The sequence below is a fragment of the Gracilinanus agilis genome, chromosome 1, assembly GCF_016433145.1.
Source record: "Gracilinanus agilis isolate LMUSP501 chromosome 1, AgileGrace, whole genome shotgun sequence".
In the NCBI taxonomy this organism is placed as follows: Eukaryota; Metazoa; Chordata; class Mammalia; order Didelphimorphia; family Didelphidae; genus Gracilinanus; species Gracilinanus agilis.
The window spans coordinates 187,670,526-187,692,472 of NC_058130.1; the positions used below are offsets into that span (position 1 = coordinate 187,670,526).

A 21,947-nucleotide genomic window follows, 5' to 3' on the forward strand; every position below is an offset into this window, starting at 1 on the left:
TATATATATATATACATCTTCTTTATCCAGAGAGAATACTTTTTGCGTTTTTTTTGGTGAGAAGGGGAGATAATTCCCATCTTTTCCCTCTTTAAGATTTCTTGAAACCTTATCCCTTAATGTTTTCAAATTGTATCATCTCTAGTATTTGGTTTATTCCAGGTATTCTTCTTGGCTTTATGCTTGTTAAATAGTTCAATGGGATTGAGATTCCCGAAGTGGTGCTTTCCTTGTCTCTGATGATAAACGCGGCTTGTCAAAGTTGTGCTCATGGATGTGTTTCATCTTTCACTTGTTGTCCTTCTTCCAGTTTTATCTACAAATGCTCTTAGGATGATCTGGCATAGTTGGGTCTTATGCCAAGCTTTCTATAAACCCAATTTTCTCTCCATCATTCTTCCTTGTTTGATGAGGCAGTAATGCTCATTATCTTCCACAATTCTCCTCTACCATGAGGTTTTGAAATGAATTGGTATTCTAAACTGGTTTTCTCCTTGGATGCCATGTCTTTCTGCTTGGCAAGAAAATCAAGTGTGTCCTGGCTGTGAAGGTTTACGTAGTTTTAAAAAAAATCAATTATGGCAACTTCGTTATATCAATTTCTGTAGGACATAGTGATAGGAATTTCATTCTATTATTCTTATTAGTAATTATAACTTATTCACAGATAACATTGCTTTTAATAAGTGACTACTCTGTTTGCTGCACTGTGCTAAGCCCTGGGGATAGAAACAGAAAAAGAGAGGCAATCCTTGCTCACAAGTAGCTCACATTCTAATTCAATGAGAAAACATTTTTTTGAGAGTTCAGTTAAAGGGCAGATGGAAAGCCTAGTAGTCCTTATGGTATATCTATAGAACAGATGGCAGTGGCTGCAGGTCTGGAGGGTGTAAAATCAGGGCAGATGGTAAGGCTTGGTGGTCCACCTTTTTACCAGAAAGAGTATAGTTATCAATTTCCAGCTCATTCAAGCAGGATGAGTAGTCATCTTTAGGGTAACAGTCTAGAGGGTTCTGGCTCAGTCATATTGGAAAGTGGGAAGTATATTTGAGAGTTTGAATGGGGTAGAAATTTGGATTCCCTCACAAAGACGTGAGAATTGGGACAGAGCCCGTATCCTATCAGGAGGGGAGAAGGTAAAGAGAACATTCTCAGGAAGGTTGGAAAAGAAAAGACTCTTCCATTATTAATTCTCCTTGCCCAATGTCTTCCATGGTATCTGGGTAGACAGGGTTAAAAGAGGGGAAAGTAAAGGGGAGAGTGCCTCTGCTAATGGCTGCTTCTGAGTTTTTCAGAGACAGAGTTTTGGTTTCCTAGGTTATATAGGAAGGGAGAAACATATCTTCAGTGTTAGTTCTTCTCACCAAGCTGCTCCAGATTCTGGGCCATTTTACATTTGAGCAGTATAAATGACTTGTCCAAGGTCACCCAACCAGAATGTATTAGACATTGGATTAAAACTCTTGTCTCTTCCCATTCTAAGTCCAGGACTAGCTCTCTACTATTTACAATGTCTTGATAATTGATTATCCTATAGGTATACTAAAAACATTAACTTTTATGGGTGCTTCCTCTAAATGCAGAAAGGCAGCATGGTAAAGTAGATAGAGCATTTGTTTTTGTATAGGGACTACAATCCTGGCTACTTTATTAAAGATTAGATTTGAGTGGGAAGGGCTAAAGGTAACTTAATTTTGTTGTACCTAAAATTATAGAATCTTTTTAAAATGGGGTTTAAGTTCTGTTTAGCAGATCCATCGATCCCATATGCCTCAGGCTGCAAGTCATTTTGGCAACCATCTCTGTAGCACATACCTAGTTTCTGTACCTCTCTCTCCAATCATATAAAGAATCTACCCATCTTTAGTGCTGCCCGTCAAACGACCGATGGAATTTAGCTCAGGAAGCTTGGAAGAGGGTGCCAGATCAGGTTTGGAGTCACACAAGCAGCATGCAAGTTTGTTTATCAAATGGGATGGAAAAGCCTATATTAAGCACTTAACTACGTGCCAAACATTGTGCTAAATACTAGGAATACAAACAGAAAAGCAAGACAATCTTTGCTCTCAAGAAGCTCCGGTTCTGGTTGGGGGAAACAATACACAAAGAAAGAACTCGTGTTTGTGTTCAGTTCATGGAAGATGGAAAGGTCAAGTAGTACTTAGGCAGAGAAAGTAGCTGGACAGATGCCAAAGTCTAGAGGATCTCAAAGAGTAATGGTAGGGCAGATGACAAGAAGACAAAGAGACCAAGGATTAGAGTGAAGAGGGGGTTTCCTAGACGTCCCCAGTGGGCACTAGGGTTAGCATGAAGCTAGTCAGTAGGTTTCCTGTCCCTGGTGGGGATTAGACCACAAGGCAACATGTCACTGAGGGTGGACAGATGAAGGGAGAAGTCTGTGGCTCTCTTTGGTGGTATCAAGTGTTGTTGATCTTTTTTCCTGTTGCCTATTGGCAGGCTTGGTCAAGAGAGGGAAAGATCCCCACCTCAGAGACGGTCCCTAGTGGAGATTACAGGTTTTGATCTTCAGTTGGGTGGTTACCAATGTCCTAATAATGGACACCCTCTAATTATACTCACCACATTGACTTTTACGGGTGCTACCTCTACATGCAGAAGGAGAATTTCATATGTAAAAATAGGCATATTAGCATCTACATTATTGATTATGCGGTGAAAGGATCAGGTGAGCTAAATTAGGTAGTCTATTAATCTTATATTTTGTTGAAGGGAAAATGAGCATAATGTTAGACCTTCAACATATTTCTACTGTAAAGTTAATGGAGAATGTGTATTAGTGTCAGGACTGATGCAAACGCTTGTATTTTTATGTACACTCTACGCATCTCCAAGAGGCTTCATGTTAAATATTTAGCTTCTCATTTGATCATCAAAATAACCCTATGATGTAGATGCTTATTATTATTATTATTATTATTATTATTATTATTATTATTATGCTTATTATTTTTCCAGTTGAGAAAACTGAGACAAAGGTTAAATGACTTGTCCGGGGTCACAGCTGTTAAGTGGTTGAATCTAGATTTGAACTCATGTCTTCCTGATTCCAGGTTCAATGTTCTAACCCCTTAGATATCTATCTAGCTGCTTAATCTTTATATGCCTCAGAAAGATCTCTGTTTTTCGTGGTTGTTGTTGTTAAGTTGTTTCAGTTGTGTCTGATTCTTTGTTGACCCCATTTGGAGTTCTATTGGCAGAGACACTGGAGTGGTTCACTATTTCCTTTTCCAGTTCTTTTAGAGATGAGGACCCAAGGCAAACAGAATTGTGACTTGCCCTGAGTCACACTGTCAGTAAGAACTCAAGAAGATGAATCTTTCTGATTCCAAGCCAGTGTTCTATCCACAGCATCACTGACTTATGTCTTTTTTGTTGCACATAATCAATATTATAGTTCCTTTGTACATCTATTTTCCGAACCCCAGACTCCTAGAAAGTGAGAACTAGAAAGGGCCTTTAAATTAATCTATTCTACTGCTTCTCATTTTATAAGGGAAGAAAACAAGGCTAAGAGAGGATAAGTGACCAGTTCAGGATTATTATAGGTATATTATTAAACTTGGTCTCAAAGATCCATCATTTGGTTAAAAAAATTACTCTGCCAAATTATTAAGTGAGCAAGGTAGTCATTTCATATAAATTTCAGCCTGATTCTAGATCAGTGCTACTTCTACCACACTTAGAGGCAGTTAGGTGATAATCATTGCACCTATCTCACAGGTTTGTTATGAGCGCCAAATGAGGTAGTATCTGTAAGGTGCTGTGCAAACCTTAAAGCACAACACAAATGCAAATTATTATTATGTTTTCCCTCTCAAGTAGTGGGATTAGAAGGAGAATGCTAACTAGTTTGTCTAGGATGAACAAACTTTGGTTTTGTTATTAGCAAATACTTCCAAGTATCATCTATAACTCAGCTAGTTCTTTTTTTTAAATAAAGGAAAAATCCCTTCTACCTTTCTCCTCCTAATTCCAAAATATAGGTTTTAGAAACTTGTCAGGAAGTGGAAAAGAAGAGGCTATTTGTTTGATTTCCCTCTGTCTCAGTATTTGGCTCTCTCCTAAACTATGAGGTATCATACTCTTGATACTTAAAAGACTTGACCTCCTTTATTTTAAGAAGTTGTCTTTTTAAAAGTGCAAAAGTATCTACTGTGTAGCACAAACAAATAAATGCAAATTATCTGTGAAAAGATATAAGCCAGTTCTTGAAATATTTACTCTCCTATGCTGCCCTTCCTTTCTTTGATCAGTCTAATGATCAGAGAAGCTCATTTTTTTCCTAGATATTTGGAAGAAGGTTCTAATTTGGAATGATTGCTTTCCGACGATCCATCCTGATTTTAATTCTTTTGAAAGAGTGTGTTTGAGGCCCAGGAATTTAAGAAGGATCAAAAAAAAGAAGCTAAAATTCTAGCCATTAAAAAACGCTCATGCTTTTAAAAAAAATAATCAAATGCTTCTCTTGGTTGTGAATATTTCATTTATTTAGGTTTGAAATCCTTTAGTTGGACCTTAATTAGTCCTCTTCCAGGTATTAATCAGTATGTGAACACTTCCCAAGTGCTGACAGTTAAATAATAAAGTGTGTTTTAATGCCCCATCATTGTTAGAGTATTGTAGTCATTTGAGTCTTGTGAATGGAATAAAATGGCAGAAAGTAAGAAAAATTCTTCTAACTACTGTCAAATGCTGTGCGCCATGTTATTAACATGTTACAGCCCTTCTCTCTGTCTTTGAAAACACCCCCTTTCTCACCTATTCAATCTTTCCTTTGTTCCTTGTGGCTCACAGAGCCTGTCATTCTCTGCTACCCAAATCCGTTTTCTAGGGCCTTAGCTCTCCCTTGTGTATAAAAAAGGAAATGCAGTTTGCTTGAAATTTTTGCCCCAGTTAACTGAGACGACCCATTTTTTGAAAACTAAAATGACCCTAAATATTTCTATGACTCCTTAGCTCTTACAACAATATTTTATTCAGAGCACTTAACAAATGTTTGCAGACTGACCGACTGTCAGTACACGGATCTCCACAACCAAAGATGGCATGAAGTAATACATGGGAACTTGTTGAAAAGGACATCTCAAAAAGAATACTAAATACCAATATGTTTGATGTGAATCTCTAAAACTTATCATTTTTTGTAGATTAAAGAAAGGAATTCTTTTTTCTCTTCCTAGAAGAGTCAGAAAAAGATGGAGACATCATCTAGTCTACTCTCCTACCTTTGAGAAGGACCACAGTTATGACAGTTCAGAAAACTGAGAAAAAGAAAATTTAAGAAATTTTCTGCCTTAAAAGTTTCTTACCTATTCTAATGCTAAATAATTCTTTTCGTCCAGAAATAATTCTTTAATTCTCATGCCAAACATTTTATTTGAATTCCTTTGTTCTGGCCTCAGCAGAGGTATACCTACTAGACACCAATAGACATAGAGTTTTCCTTCAACATTTCACTCTCTATTTTCTTTTAGCTTTTCTTTAATCATATTTCTGACTGATTCTCTATTGAATTTTCTCCAAATCCTTCATATGCCTTTTTACTTGTGAAGTTCAGGATTGGGTACCTTATTTAAAGCAGCAATGAGCATGATGGGAAGGATGACAATTTTTTATTAATTATGCATCCTGGATCATGCTGCTTTATAAAGTACAGTGTTAAAGTATTCTGTAATAAGTCACATTTTATTTTGCTGATTACTTACTTCTAGGGATCTGAGACTATTCATTAAAATTTCCTTTGCCTTTAAATTTTTGGGTGGGAGGTAGAGTTTTTTTAGCTGTCGGGATTGATTTAGAAAGAGGCAATGACAATGACTGTGTGGACTCCATCTGGGCTCATAAATCAAAGGCAATTCAATTTCTCACCTGGCAATGAGGCCAGCAGGGAAGGAAAGTGAAGCAATTCTGTTTTTCCTCATCCTCTGTCCTGAAACCCCATCACTCTTAAAGCCTTCTTTTTGAAGAAATAGAAAGAGCTGAGGACATTGCTATTAATTTGTATGTTATTTAGGTAGCTACCTACATATAACATTGTGCAAGATAAACTGAAACCCTTCTTCATCGCCTGAAGCTTACACTGCAAATGAGGAAATGTTGGAATGAGCACACATGCAGAGGGAGGATGCTGCAGAGGGTAAGAGGCGCATCAGTAAGTAAGCAGACTAGGCTTGAGGGAGTGACCTTTGCATACAACAGTTTTAACACTTCAGATTCATTATGAGAAGCAAAAATACCCCAGAATCAATCAGAACAGCAATTAAATATTACAAACCACAGAACTTGGCATCCCAATTTGTCTTTGAGGTCTAGAAGGAAAACCTCACTTTATTTAGCTACTAGTGAACTTTTTGCAGAAGAGGTACTCTACATACTGCAAAAAAAAATAAAAATAAGAAAGGGTGACAGTTATGATTGAAGAAGCAGAAAGAATAGAATCAAGACCTTCCCAAAATAACAGTTTTGGCCCAATTTTATCTGTAGTAGCACACATGTTTACCCCAATTTTATGAAGACTTTTGAATCTGTAAAAAATTGAACACATTAGGATCATCTAAACATATTACTGCTCCTGCTGCTAATAATAAGGATAATTGCTAGCATTTATATAGCGATTTAAGGGTTGCAGAGTATTTTACATATGCTAACTCATGGGATCTTTACAACAACTTTGTGAGAGAGGTGCTATTTTTATTCCCATTTTACAGGTAATCAAAGTGAGGCACACAGAGGTTAATTGACGTGGCCAATGCCAGGCACCTCACCTTGATAAAGTGTCTCAGACAGAATTCAAATTCACTTTTTCCTGGCTCCAAGCCCTGCACTTTATCCACTGTGCCAGCTTTCTGCTCAAAACAGCACACTAATGTTTAGATCACTCTAAATAAGATTTCTTCTTTTGGAGGGACTTGGTTTCTTGCAGGTTGAATGCCTATATCATCATTGTTAATACTGATGATCACTGTGTAGTGAAACAAAAATGTTTGGGTTATTTGAGCTTTCTAATTATTTGGAGTTTACTGTCTTTAGAGTACAAAATAGCCATAGATTATTCCATCCTCACTAGGCTGGGGGTGGGGGGGAAGAGCTGTAAAAAGTACTGTTACTATTATCACGGAAATTCAGGGGTAAGTTTTCAGCTTATAGTCATTAGGCCATACTGAATACAGCTGGAAAATGATCTAAGACTTAAATATTTTTCTTCATTTAAAAGTTTCAGGTCTCTTAACTTTGTTACTAGGGCAGGTTTGTTTTGTTTTAAAGAGCAGTTTTCAGTGATTATAAAGTTTGAGAAGAGGTTTATGAGTGTTTAAAGCAGTGACAATAATCAACTTTAATTCTTTCCATTTCTCCAGTAAACATTCAGTTTGCATCTGGAAAATCATATTATAACTAATTTTAAAACATCTAAAGTTCTGATACTGCAGGATTCTACCCCATTTTCTTCTTGATATCTTTTTTGATGCTGAGGCAGGGGAATCATCAGGTGTAGATAACTTTTTCAAGAAATTTAGTAGTAACAGGTGAAAGGGATAGAAAGGCCAAAGAAAAAACTGCAGATATTAGGGAGACAAGCAGGTGAAGAAAGAGCCATTGAGGAAGGAAACATTGGAAATCAAAAGGAAAGTTGAATAAGCTTCAAGAAGAAGTTAGAAGAAAAGAGTTCAAGATATAAATAGAGGAGGTAGCCTTAGTGAGAAGCAGATACAGTCCTTCTCCTGGGACCAGAGGGAAAAGGAAGTATATGATAACATTTATGTTTTGAGGAATGTGCAAGAGGAATTGAGAGAACTCTGGTTGTTGGGCCTCAGTCTTCTCAGTGACGAAGGAAGCTAAGTCATCTTCTCTAAGTGCAGGGAGTTAGGGGGCTTGAGGAGAAATGAAAAGGTTTTATAACATTTACTGAACTGAATGAGATTAGCAGAAATGAGGGCCATAGCTGAGGGTACACTCTCTAATTTTTTAGTGAGTGAAAACAAGTAGGTGCGTTTTTTGAGCAGACTTCAGCATGGGAGCAGGAGTGGGTACATTGGAGGGTGGGGGTTACCTAGTGATAAGGATTAGCAGGTCAGGGGATAAAGGCTTCCCAATTGGGGCTAATGAAATACCAAAGTTTCAGACCTTAGTTGAAAGGCAATGAAGACTTGGAGAACAGGAATGGGTTCAAGTGATCAGAAGTCACAACAATGGCAAAGGTAAGATTGTTTTGGTTGGAACCAGAATTTAAGAGTTTAAGATCTTGAAGACAATTACAGTGATCCCTCACCTTTCGTGGGAGTTCCATTCCAGAGACCCCCACGATAGATGAAAATCCACAAAATAGAAGTGTTATATTTATTTTATTATATATGTATATATAAAGGCTTTATAAATCCTTCCCACTCTCCTTTAAACCTTTTGCCACCTAATAAACACTTCATATGCTCTTAATCACTTCCTACACTCTTAAACCTATGTAATTTGGCACTTGGGTTCACTGCCAGAAGCCTTAGAAAGCACAGAATGTTTGGGTGGCATAGGGCTCGAAATAAATTCAAACTTTTACAAAAACTTCACAAAAACTCAAGACCTCAGAGCAACAGTATGAACAGTGATCAGACAAGGATGTGAAGGGGACAAGGAGAGATGCTGAGCATATGGGCACAGTGTGGGAGAGCCAATCAGTGCACAGGATACAGAACACAGTGCTGTGGTTGGTTGCCTTTCATTCCATCAGCCAATAGCATACCCTCATGTTGGCAAACTTGCACAGCAGTAGTGGCATACTGCATTTTCACTGATACAGTACGGCATTCATTCCCCTATATAGTGAAAACTCCATGATACAGAACTAGATTTTTTTTTAAAACCCTGGATACAGTGAAGGTACACTAAGTGAACCGTGATGAGGGACAACTGTATAAGAGATTATAAGGCACTACAAGAGTTGGGGAAGTAGAGCATCATAGTTAAAAAAAAAAGGAAATTATGTAGGCATTTTGTCAGAGGGGTCATCAACATGAATACTGAATCCCTTAGGGCAGTGATGGGCAACCTTTTGAGCTTGGTGTGTCCAAATTTGCCAAAAAACAGAGCATAACTCGGGTGGTGTGTCACTTTGAGAAAAAATCCAGAATTTTGCGATATTTATAGTTTAAATAACAAAAATGTATAATTGTAATATATAACTGTATTTAATAAACCCAAATAGGTAAATTAATATAGGTAGAATTGTCATCTATACTGCACAGAGTGTCTACACTATACTATAGCAAATGTTTCCTCCTCGGCATGTGACCCCATACTTCTCTTTATGTGGCCTCATGCAGCCGCGTGTCATCAAAAATGGCTACATGTGAGGGGCAGCTGGGTAGCTCAGTGGATTGAGAGTCAGGCCTAGAGATGGGAGGTCCTAGGTTCAAATCCAGCCTCCTACACTTCCCAGCTGTGTGACCCTGGGCAAGTCCCTTGACCCCCATTGCCCACCCTTACCACTCTTCCACCTAGGAGCCAATACACAGAAGTTAAGGGTTAAAAAAATGGCTACATGTGTCAGTGCTGACATGTGTGTCATAGGTTTGCCATCACCGTCTTAGGGATAGAACAGGAAAGATCATGAGTTAGGAGACTGGCCCGAGTAGCAAAGAGAATGGCAAGAGATGAGATTATTAAAGGCATGATGACAGAGTAATAATCTAGAAACAGGAGGGTGAATTAGTGTCAAGAGAGGAGGAGCCCTCCATGGAGAGGGGTACAAAAAGGGGCTGGGGAAGGCACTGTTAAGGGAAAGCCAGGTTTCCATTAAAGGGAAGAAATGAAAGCAGTGCTGGTTGAAAATGCCAACTCCTGTTTCTATTGTGCTTTGTTCTGCAAAGTACTTTCATCACAGTCCTATAAGAGAGGGGGACATATATATATCATTGTTCCCCTTTTGAGGCTCTTTCAGGTTAGGTGATGAAGAATCATAGATTCAGAGCTACAAGGGGATCGACCAGGGTCACCTATTTAAAGAGGTATAGCTGGAACATGATTTGAACTCAGGGTTCCTAAATGGAAGTCTATTATTCTATTCATTTTCCCATGCTTCCTCAAGAGTTGGCTGAGGATGCAGCAGGAGATCTAAAGGTCTCAGTAGAATGCCCTGGAAAATTGTCAGACTGGGTTGGAGTCAATCTGAAGGAAAACCAGTTTGACTGGATCAGGGATGAGAGTTTGAGAGGTCAGATGAGAATCCAAAACCGTGAGACTGATCCCCTCTGGTCCTTTCTATCTTGCCACTAAAAGCATTCAGTTTACCTCTGTCAAATCACTTTATAACAAATCTCACAACATCACATTCCTGACACCACAGGCTTCTGCGTCCTGCTTCTTTCCCTTCTCTGGGATCCATCTCCATCTCAATTTCAGACTGTCTTTTTCACCAAGTAAAATGACACCTAATGCTTATCTTCTTTGTGAAATCCAGCATGGTGCTGGCATAAATTCAGCTTTGCTAGCTATAAATCTTGGAGTTCTGGCACACTGTTGACTCGTACCACTCAGATTTACCTTGTCTTTGAACGTATCCCTTGGATGGAAGAATGAGTGTAGCTAGCACCGTTGCCTCAGTTCCTTCTCTCTGGTTCTGCTATTCCCTTTGATTAGAAAACTACATGTATCATCACAACACATTATTGCTCTGTCCACACAGTATGGGAGAAGCTGTGCTCCCTTCACACTAAAGGGGCATAAAGATATTCAGCTTGTCCATTTGACGCTGATCAGGGTCTAATGAATCATGATTAAAAACATAGATAAAAAGATATAGCTACATTTTGAAAAATGATAGTAACATCTCTTTTATCCAGAAATGTCTGGGAAACTGGGAAGTAATTATATGTTCTGGTTAAAGTTAAGTTATATGTGACCATTGCTTTTCCGAGCATTATAATAAAGTATACATTGTGGTTGTTCCAGTCGTGTCTGACTCTTTGTGATTTTATTTGGGGTTTTCTTGACAGAGATACTGGAGTGGTTTGCCAGTGACTTCTCCAGCTCATTTTACAGATGAAGAAACTGAAGTAAACAGGGTAAAGTTACTTGCCTAAGAGTCTGAGGCCAGATTTGAATTCATGAAGATGAATCTTCTTGACTCCAGACCTGGCATTGTATCCACTGCACCACCTAGTTGCCCAAAGTGCACATTACAACCACTCTAAACAAGACTTCATTCTTTAGGGGTACTCAGGTAACATCACTACTTTATTATTATTATTAGCTTCAATATTCACTGTAGTAAATATTTAAAAATATTTGGATTATTTGAGCTTTTGGTTAGAAATAAAGATTAGAAGTTTGTTGTATACGATTTCCACCCCACCATTCTGCAATAATAGCAACAACGATAATAATAATAAACTATAACATTTTCAGGGAAAATCAAAGATAGCTTTTCCATTCTCCATTCCTTAGATCACAATGAACGGAGTAGGGGATTGAGCTAAGACTAATCTCTTGACTTTTTCTGCTGCTGTTTTAATTATTTATTTTTCAAAGAGAAGTTTGCAACAAGCACAAAAATGGTCTTAAATTCAGTCTGTTTCTTGGGCAATAAATAAAGACCCTAATAGGAGAGCAATGCCTTTAGGGTAATTCTGCTTGTAAACTCTGTAGAATGTACATATAAAGATTGACTCTAAATTACTAGGCTGGATAGTCATCTCATTTCCTGCAATACCCTAGGTACTTAATTTATTTCTTAAATAAAAGAAGGGGGAAAACCAGAAAAATCTGTTGTTTTGAGATGAATGTGGGAAGAGTCCTTGACAAAATGGTATAAATCTTAACTAGTCAAATCAAAATTCATAAAGCTGAAACAGAGGAAAGAAATTCACAAAAGAATTCTGACTGGAGAACAGTGATATCTATCTATCCACACTAGCTGGGATAGAGTACAAGCATTACATTATAAACCCAAATCTCCAAATATAGAGGGGGAAATCAGAGGGCTGGCAAAGACATTCATTAGTTTCTGACTCTCTTTTTAGATGACCACAAATCTCAGCCATTTCACAATCCAAACAATCTCTTTTTCTCTGTACAACATACCAAGTAAATCACATCTCAGGTAGTGAAAAGACCTCTTTCTCTCTCTCTCTCTTTCTTTTAGTCTCCTGTCTTGGACTACAGCCAAGAAGACCCACAGTCATCTGGCTATCTATCCACCATCTGGATCCTGGAATGCATTTTCATCCAAATGATAGTCATTCTTTTTTTCCTTTTGATAACATAAACAACATGTAACCACAGTTTCTTCTTTCCTTCAGTCTTTAAGTTAGTTACTCCATTCTGACCTATCATATGCTCTATGTTCTATGGCTCATTGTCCACATTTACCAATGTCACCTAGAATGCAAATCCCTTGACAACTCTACCAATCCACATGAAAGAAATAAACTAGACAAACACATAAAGCAGGCTGAATTTTCCAACAGCATTGTGAGTTTATTTCAGATAAGCATCCCCAAAACTTAGATTAATCTGTAAGTCCTAGATAAAAAAATTCCTACGAGATTGTTGTTATTTCAGTGTTCTCCATTGAGTATTGTGAAATTGACAGTAGCAGTCAGAATTAGAAATGAAAACATTCCAAAAGGAAATAACTGCTTGCTCATATCTAGATTGATTCTATTTGGCTCTTCCACAAATGCACAAATTTGCACATGAAACAACAATGCAGGGATTAGGTGGCTATCTTATTCCAAACTGTTGGTGAACTTAATTAAAGTATACACCTGTTTAAAGGACATCCAAGAGGATAGAGCATAATCAACCAACTTGCAATAAAAAATTCGCTAGAATCATAACTGTAGTAACTCAATCTCTTGCAATGGAAAATTCAGTTAAATCAACAATTCTTTCATATAAAATGCTTTTAAAAATTATTACTTAATTACACAGCAATTCTAAGCAATCATCATTAAATATTGAATAAAGAGTATTTCGGTCATTTGACTTCCCATCTCAAAGGACTTAAATCACTATACGCATATTCATCAATGATTTTTTTTAAATGCTGAAGGTTTATCCAATATAGAAAAAAAATGAAAAAAGTGGCACTTACCCTTAGCCACTGCTTCTCTGTGAGTGCATCACTGTAGTCCACATCCCTGCGTTGGCGGGACCCTCTGCCAAATATTTTCTCTTCCTCTTCTTCACAAGTAAGCCTTTCTACTTCAGCATCATCTTTAATAATCCAAGATGGCAGCTCATCTTCTTCCATCAGGCGAGGCTTGCGTTTTGGGTTTCGGGCATCTTCCCTGCGTCGGTCCATGTCCATACGCTGGATAATAATTGACATGGGGATTAGGGAAGGTCAAGAATAAAGTCAGACATATATTTAAGAAATTAAAATTAACCGATTAACATAAGACTACTGGCTACTATGTGTGTCTCTTTACCTGTTGTATGGAGAAATGGTGTTAATAGTCTATGATATTTATTTGCTATATTTTATGTTTTGCCAAAATGTAAATTTTACTGAAGATAATAAAATTTAAAAATATATTTTAGGCATAATGTTGATTATAATTAAAAATATTTTTCTCTAGTAGAATATTCCTCTAAGGATATAAATCTAAAAGCTCAGATTTTGAAATGCATTTTCAATAAAGTTATTTTCTACAGAGAATTAAAACATCAAAAATGACTTAATGTGAGTCACATAACAGAACTGCCAAAAGATGGTTCAGGAATTTTTGGACAGAAAAATAGTTTGTGACCAATTTATTTACTACCTTCAGTATGTAGGTCACTGTACTAGTGAATGTGCTCAGCTCAATCCTTATGTTGTCTGGACATTTTAGTGAAAATATCAGAGAAAATTTTTATCTCAAAGGTAACTGATCAAGTTAAAACTTTTTTTATAGATGTCATATCAAGAAATATTCTTGAATCATCAATTTCCTCACTTCTCTCTCTTAAAAATTTAGTTGGTGTTTTAAAAAAAATGAATAAGCTGCATGGCTTTAATCTACTACTCAATAACCTTATATACTTTATATGTGAAAAAAATTTACATGCATACTGATTATATTACAGATTAATAATGTTTAATATCTACATGATTTAGAATTACTAATTATTGAATTATGAATTTGTCCCAGTTTCTTATGTATATAGAAATACAGCTTCTTTACTTTTTATGAATAATACAATTACCAAAAAAACCAAACCCAAATACTCAAAGATTGAATCAAAAAGAAAACCACCAACACTAACCTAAAAATAATAATGTCATCATAGTCTCTCAGGTCATTTAAAAAAATTCTGCAGGTTTTAAATTCACTAATTCAAAGGTAGTTTTAGTAACACATTTTTGAACCAAAAATCAGGGCATACTGTCTGACAAAGAACATTCCTTGGTCAAAAACTTGTTAAAAAATGTACTTTCTTCTCCTGTAATCAAAGCTATCTCAGAAAATCTGGGACAGTTGATTTTTTTTAAGTATAGTAGAACCTCATTATGATACAGATTTTGCCATCCTGTGGGTCATATAACATGGATAGCATATAAAGAAGCTGCTAGTATTAACTTCTAAGTGTCTACTATTAGAAACTACTATGTTTCAACGGGTAAGAAACAGAAGATTAATGCCCATCCCTTCTTATACTGTGGTATCTAAAAAGAGGTTCTAGACATATATGGTAACTTAAAAATTGCTATAACAAAATATAACGAAAGAGATATAACAAGCTTGTCAAGGGGTTATGGGAAATATTTGGCAAATAATTATATTATCCTACTGAAATATTCCAAAAGTAATATGTTAGTGAGTTGTGTCCTGAATAAAGTTTCTTTATAAAAATTACTCATTGCTTATATGCATATGCATGATAATTGATAAATTTATTTCCTTTCATAAGGAAAAGGGGATATGGGAGATTTGCTAAAAGCCAAGAGATGAGATGAGGACTGAAAAAAGTTTGGGAATGCCTGCTCTAGATGGAAGATGCAGTTTACTAGCAGGAAATTTAGTATCTAATTGGTGCCTTTTCTTCTCAACAAAATTTTGTCTACAAAATACATCTATGTATAGTATGCATATATATTCAAATTCCCATCCTAGCTATTTTATAAGAAGATAATTCTGAGTCAATTATTAGCAATCTGAACTATTTTTTCTAAGTTTCAAGGTAAAAATATATACTTCCCTGACTAGGTTATTAATTTTAGACCATCAATCAAATTATGAAATATTGTTCTTATGCTGGGTGGAAGACACAGACTCTGGAAACTGGTCATCTGTCTAGCTAACCAGCACAGGATAAACAATTATTTAAGTCACCTTTCAGAAACAAAAAGAAAAATTTTTAGAAACATTTCTTTTTTTTAGAAAATAACTCTCTATATTATTATCCATTATTATGTATGAGACAACTGTAGATGTAATTCAGTTACCATGCATCTATGTGCATGAGTGTTTTGCATATACAATTTCTAAGAGATAAAGGTAACTATGAAAATCTGTAATTAATCCATGTATTTCTTTTAGTCAGTAGTTTGCTCTTTTCCACTCTCCAGAGGTACTGACAAGTAATCACATTTTATTTCCTGGTGCCTGGTGGAAATACTAATGAACAATAAAATGGGTAAGAGATAGCTTGTAGACTACAGTGAAAAGGTGAAGCAAATCTCCAGATAATCTATAAGTAAGATCATTACTCCTTGAATACACAAGTTAGTAACTTTAAAAAGAAAAAAAAAGAGGGAGCAGGAATGGTACTACAAAAGTTTTTACTTGCCTGTCAAACTACCTTAAGTCCATAAGTCCCAATAAAGATATCTTTATCTCTAGTTAAAAACTCTCCTTCCTTCTTGAAGTGTAAGGAACTGCCTGTTAGCCAAGTTTGGAAATACTATATCCAACAGCTGGCACCCATTTCCATTTATCATTTAGCTGTGCAAAGGGGGGAAGGGCATCATTCCCTTTCCTTCCACCTCCAAAATCATGCCAGGAACGTGGGTCCCAGTGAGTCATTTAACTATATAGAAGAAACAGCTTTCATTCTAATGGGTAGGGCTCCTTGGTCCAAATTAAATTGATCTTTGGAAAAGGTGGAGTGGGTGACCACCACTGCCCTTTGTATCTGGCAGAGTTTGTGAGGTGTCAAAAATGTGTGATGTAAAAAAATAAGATATTGACCCTTATCCATAGGCAGGAAAGAGCAAACCTCATTCTTAACAGGTGACCTGACTTGATCAATAATTAGTAGGTCTTTGAGATACAGACTTTCTGTAGCCATTTTGGATTATTCTTTTAAGTGAACTCTCTGTCCTTCTTGAAGGGCCAAAAACCAAGCAACCCATACCCTGGTTCTTCAGTTCTTTTTGGGTGACTACATGGCAAGTTCACTGGGACTAGACCAAGTATCGATTAGTAATCCAGTGCGATGCTCTTTTCAGAAATAGTTGCATAAATTAATTAAAAAAATAAAAAGAGCAATTCACTCAGGCTACACAATTGGTACACTTGCTTTTTTTCAATCCTGCATCTCCCTAAGGCCATCTTTGATGTCAGTTCTCTCCCCCACCCATACACACATTCCCAGCTCATGCTTCACCAATGTCATTGGTGTGAACCATAACTTGAATTCTTCCCTGACTTTGGAATTCCATTAGTCACATAAACATGCAGCATTAGCAGATAAAAAAGGTGTGGGTGTTTGTCTTAGAGGCAAGCCTGGAGTTATTGAAAGTACTGTGTAGTTTCCCAATTATGGTATCGTCTGCCTTTGTACTACTCTTCAATTCTAGGACCAGTTCATTGTTCGTTTGCATATCTATAAATATAAATGTACTAATAGGCCAACTATGAGTTATCTATCCAACTACAACTGGACAATATATTTTGTTCATCCGATTCTTTGTCCCATGTGAACAGAGAGGCTGAATTCTTGGGCAATTAGGGATTGTTTTTGCCTCTGGGGATTTCAGGGGCTTGATGCAATTAGCATAACATCTGGAAGACCTCTTGGTAATAGGAAATATCTCCTCTATTTGGAATCTGTCCTAGTTGTCCTCCAGGACAATGGCAAACAACTTTGATGACCATATGTTTCCCTGTCTTAGTTCGTGTTTGATGTTAATAATTAGGAGTTCTTAAAATGATCTCTTGTTATTTCTTTCAAGTAGTCTTGTATGATTCTAATACATACACATATTCAAATGCTTCAGTCATGTCTGACTCTTTGTGACTCCATTTGAGGTTTTCTTGGCAAAGATACTGGAGTGGTTTGCCATTTCCTTCTCCAGCTCATTTCACAGTTGAGGCAAATAGGGTTAAGTGACTTGCCCAAGGTCACACAGCTAGAAAGTGTCTGAGATCACATTTGAACTCAGGTCTTCCTGACTCCAGACCCAGAGCTCTATCCACTGTGCAGTCTAGCTACTTTTCCCCCCACTTCCCCCAAAGAAGTATATTTAATATATGAGAGCCTTGTTAGAGAAGACCATTTAAGGTGGCATTGTGCTATACTGAATCAAGTGCTTTTTTTTATAGTCAGTAAAACGAGTAGGATTTTGAACTCACTGAGCCTTTTAGATATAGATATGGGTATTGTATAGAATATATAGGCAACCCCACCTCAAAATATCTCCATTAAGCTTCATGGAGCTTTTAAAAAGCATATGTTATTCTCAAGAAGACTCATAGAGATGGCAAAGTAGGCATACAGGTCAGTAATTATTATTATTTGTTTAGAAGCCCTTTAAGAGGTAATTTTTCAGATGCCTTAATAACTGATCATTTAAACCCCTCAAAATTGTATCCCTGCCAGCACAGGCCTCCTCTATGCTTGGTCTGGTCAAGCTACATTTCTTATCTTTGTTTTCTTTCCTGGCCTTTGTATCCTTTTTTAGGCTACAGATTGAAGATGGTGATGCTAGAATTTGAATGGGTTGTTGCCATTGTCACAGATGGAGAGAATTGGAAAGAAGTCTCTGAAGTCCGAGACAATATTGTGGGGTTTTAGGCATCCTTATAGATACCGATTCCCAGTTTGTTAAGGCATTCATGATGGTCTGCATTAATAGTAGTTCTTGACTTCATTTCCTCTTTTGCTGCATCAATAGTTTCAACTCAATTACATATATTTTCTTATGTTTGTTTGCCTACTTTAGTATCAACTTTGATTTCTACTTTCACAGTTGACTATCACCATACAGGGGCAGCTAATGTGGAAAAGGGTCTACCTTTGTAACCTGTCATTTCCTGTTTGTGAGAATGAAATAAATTTCACTTTTTATGTTGTTGGGTGTTCATTACTTTAAGAACCTTTCAATTTTCTTCCTGATAAAAGTCTTCACAACATAAAAGAACAATAGTGATTTTAAAGTTTGCAAAGAGCTTTGTATATTTTATTTTATTTGATTCTATATAACTCTGGGGCTTCTGGATGATCTACAAGTCTTATGGTTCTCTCCTTTCTTACTCTTGAACTATATCATTCAACTTCTTTTTCTTTTTTTTTTTTAAAAAAAATCCCTTATCTTCTGTCTTAAAATGAATACAGAATATTTGTTGCAAAGCAGAAGAGCAGTAAGGGGTAGGTAATTGGGGTTAAGGGACTCATCTAGGGTCACAGAGCTGTGAAGTATCTGCCAGGAGTCTCCAGGTCTGGTTTTCTATTTACTGAGCCATCTAGATCAGTGGTTCCCAAACTTTTTTTGCCTACCGCCCCCTTTCCAGAAAAAATATTACTTAATGCCCTGGAAATTAATTTTTAAAAATTTTAATAGCAATTAATAGGAAAGATAAATGCACCTGTGGCCATCACCACCTCCTTGGATCAATGTAGTACCCACCAGGGGGCGGTGGGGCCCACTTTGGGAATCACTGATCTAGATACTCCCATCCAACATATTTTTCACCATTCTCTCATAAGTTCACCTTTGAATTGACATCACTGAATAACAAAATATAAGCTGACTGAATTTGGTGGGTCTTATAAAGTTAGTCATAGGATTAATCTATTTCATGCTCAGTAAAAGATGGTGGTGAATAAACAATGGTCTTCATGCTGTATTTCTGTTTGTTACATGAGTTGTTACATGAGTTGCCAATGGTCAATGGTCTGTTACTGGGATGACAAAGTCATTCCATCATGGTAGAATACTGAGTTCTACTGGCATAGCTTTAAATAACCTCAGGGCACCTCCTCACCCCAATGAATCCCTGTAGTAAGGCTTGGTACTCCACTGACAAAATTCAACACACTCACCATTTTGCTATGAAACAACTACAAAACAACTCAATTCTGTAAAAATTTAAAAAGCTAATTTCTTAGGTAACAAAGTAGTTACCTTTTCTGCAGCTTCTTGGTAAGGATTGTCATCTCCTTTATTTTATGCTGAATATGGGCCAGGCCAATAGTAATTAAACAACCCAAATAATAGAAGCCTCTAGGGCATAGTCTTCCATATCCACACTACAGGTTATAATTATTTGCCAATTTGTGCCATGACCTTACAGTGATTCACTTCAAAGTTTAATCCTCTGACTGTGTCTGGTGAACTAGTAAAATTTCTTGTCTTCAACTTCCATTTGGTAATATATAGGTTAATTCAGTTCTCTCTCTTTTTCTTTTTTCTAAATCCTTATCTTTGGTCTTAGAATTGATACTAAGCATTCATTCCAAAGCTGCAGAGTGATAAGGCTGTGGAAATAAGGGTTAAGTGACTTGCCCTGGGTCATACAGCTAGGAAGCTGCCCTTAAACCCATCATTCTTTCCCTTCACTTCCCAATTCCATTGCAAAGAAGTTGAGGTAAGTGGAGATAGTAGTAGTGTGGGGAAGTAGTTTAGAGTCTTTTTAGATAACTTTTAAATTTTGTTTCTATTTCCAAAGAGGTAGGTTAACAGGTCAACAAATTACCTTACACTGGAAAAGCCAAGATCTTTTTTTTTTTTTATACTTCATTACCAATTAATAATCATCAAAATAATTCGTAGTGACATATGAGGTATTCTCTAGTGGCTCCTACACTCTGATTGATGATGACTTCTAAAGGTCAAATATATTAATGAAAGGACTTTGAAGATCAAAGTCCCAATTTGGGGTTGATTACTTTGTACTAACTAAATTATTCTAAGTCTTCATCACTGAATGGAAGCTGCAATGCACTAACTACTTTTAAGATAAGCAGTACTCTCATGGCAAAATTTCTTTTCCCAAGAGGAATCATTTGTTTTGCTCTAGTAAATGAACTACTAGAAAATGCAATACAGATTTTTTAACTCTCTCAAGTTCACCTAGCTTTAAATAAAGCCTTTCTTTTTTTTAGTAGGAAGGACATGACAATGAGTAATTTTACATTTTAATTATTTTTGCAGTATTACCATAAAAAGATCAAATTCTTCCTCTCGTCGGGCAATCATTTGATTCAGAGTCTCATCATCAGGGACTTCATCTTCTTCCTGAGCACAGGAACAGAGAAATTCATCAGTTGAGGGGTTGATTTACCAAGCAATCTCTTGTTAGTTAAATCAGCATAAAGAACCATAAGTCTCTATATTACAGTAAATCATAATTCTAAAAAAAACAGGAGTTAAGCAGCCATTTGGATATATATAATATATCATATTTTAATCATCCATCCAAACACAAACATATATTTATTATTACTGATATTGATATTTTTATAATTCACTTCCATTTTAGGTGAAAAGGTTCTTGACCTAGTCATTTTTCTTCAAGGCCTTACCAAAATGGAAATTTGTGAGTAGGCATAGGATTGGTTGTTAGCTATGAATCAATTACTGACCCCAAACAGTCCAGATTAGAATATGTGAATTTATGTTTTAAATTCATCATTAATAATAGGGACTAGAGTTATAGACCTGGTAGTTTAAACATGATCCCAGAAGAAGATCAGAGGAGAAGGTAGCTGACATTTCATAACTTTGCAAGCTCTGGACAAAGGAAAGATATTACTTCTGATGCCTTTAAATGGAGAAAGTGTTTAAAATATCTCCTGAACGAATAAATCAATTAAAGAGATCCATAATGTATTTAAACAAAGTACAGAAAAAAACAATATAATTGGAGGACAAAACCCAAAATGTTATACATTGGTACAATCTGGACTCTCTTCCCAATACAATACTGAAACTGCTCTTTCAGATGACACCAATAACACAATCATTAAATTCTGAAGCCTTTTGTCAATCATTATCCTCCCAAACCTATGGAAAACTTGGGGGAACTAAAGAAAACCTTCTGCTGTTAGTTCTCTCTTCTCTTGACTTTAAAGATACTACCCTCAGTTTCCTTTCCTATTTCTGTAACTGCTCTTTCTCTGTCTCCCACTAACTCTAAGTATCCTCCTGAGAATTTTAAAGCATATATTACCCAAGGTCAGAACCTGGTTTCTCGTGTCTTCTCTGTACATTTGTATAAACACATTATTTATAACCTAACATATAGATAGTATATCTTCTAGCCTTATATGAATGCATATAGATCATTTCCATAATATGCATACATACACGCAAAAATATGTATGGTATGTATGTATTGAGTATGATATATATATATTTATATGTATATAATAGTTAACATTGATATAGTATTTACTGTGTGCCAGGCACTGGGCTAAGTACTTTATGGTTATTATTTCATTTGGTCCTTACAACAATTATGGGAGATAGAAGCTACTTATCTTAAGGTAGATGCTTGCCCTCATTTTACAGATGAAGAAACTGAGGCAAACAAAAATGAAGTGACTGATCTGTGAGTCACACAGCTCGTAAGTATGTGAGGCCAAATTGGAACTTAGGTCTTCCTAACTCCAGGTCTAGCTCTCTATGCACTGAACCACCTAGCTGCCATATATATATATATATATATATATATATATATATATATATATATATATATATATATATATATATATTTCTATATATATAT

General features: G+C 36.3%; 1 protein-coding gene across 4 annotated transcripts in view; it reads right to left on the reverse strand.

The window, feature by feature from the left end:
• The window catches only part of SMARCA2 (SWI/SNF related, matrix associated, actin dependent regulator of chromatin, subfamily a, member 2), a 215,224-nt gene that overhangs the window by 48,985 nt on the left and 144,292 nt on the right, over positions 1–21,947 (reverse strand). For all 4 annotated transcript variants that reach the window (XM_044659297.1, XM_044659311.1, XM_044659304.1 and 1 more), the window contains 2 exons: positions 20,378–20,455; positions 13,103–13,321 (listed from right to left, as the gene is read on the reverse strand). In XM_044659297.1, the coding sequence (XP_044515232.1) occupies positions 13,103–13,321; positions 20,378–20,455 (297 nt within the window). The remainder of the gene's footprint in view (positions 1–13,102; positions 13,322–20,377; positions 20,456–21,947) is intronic.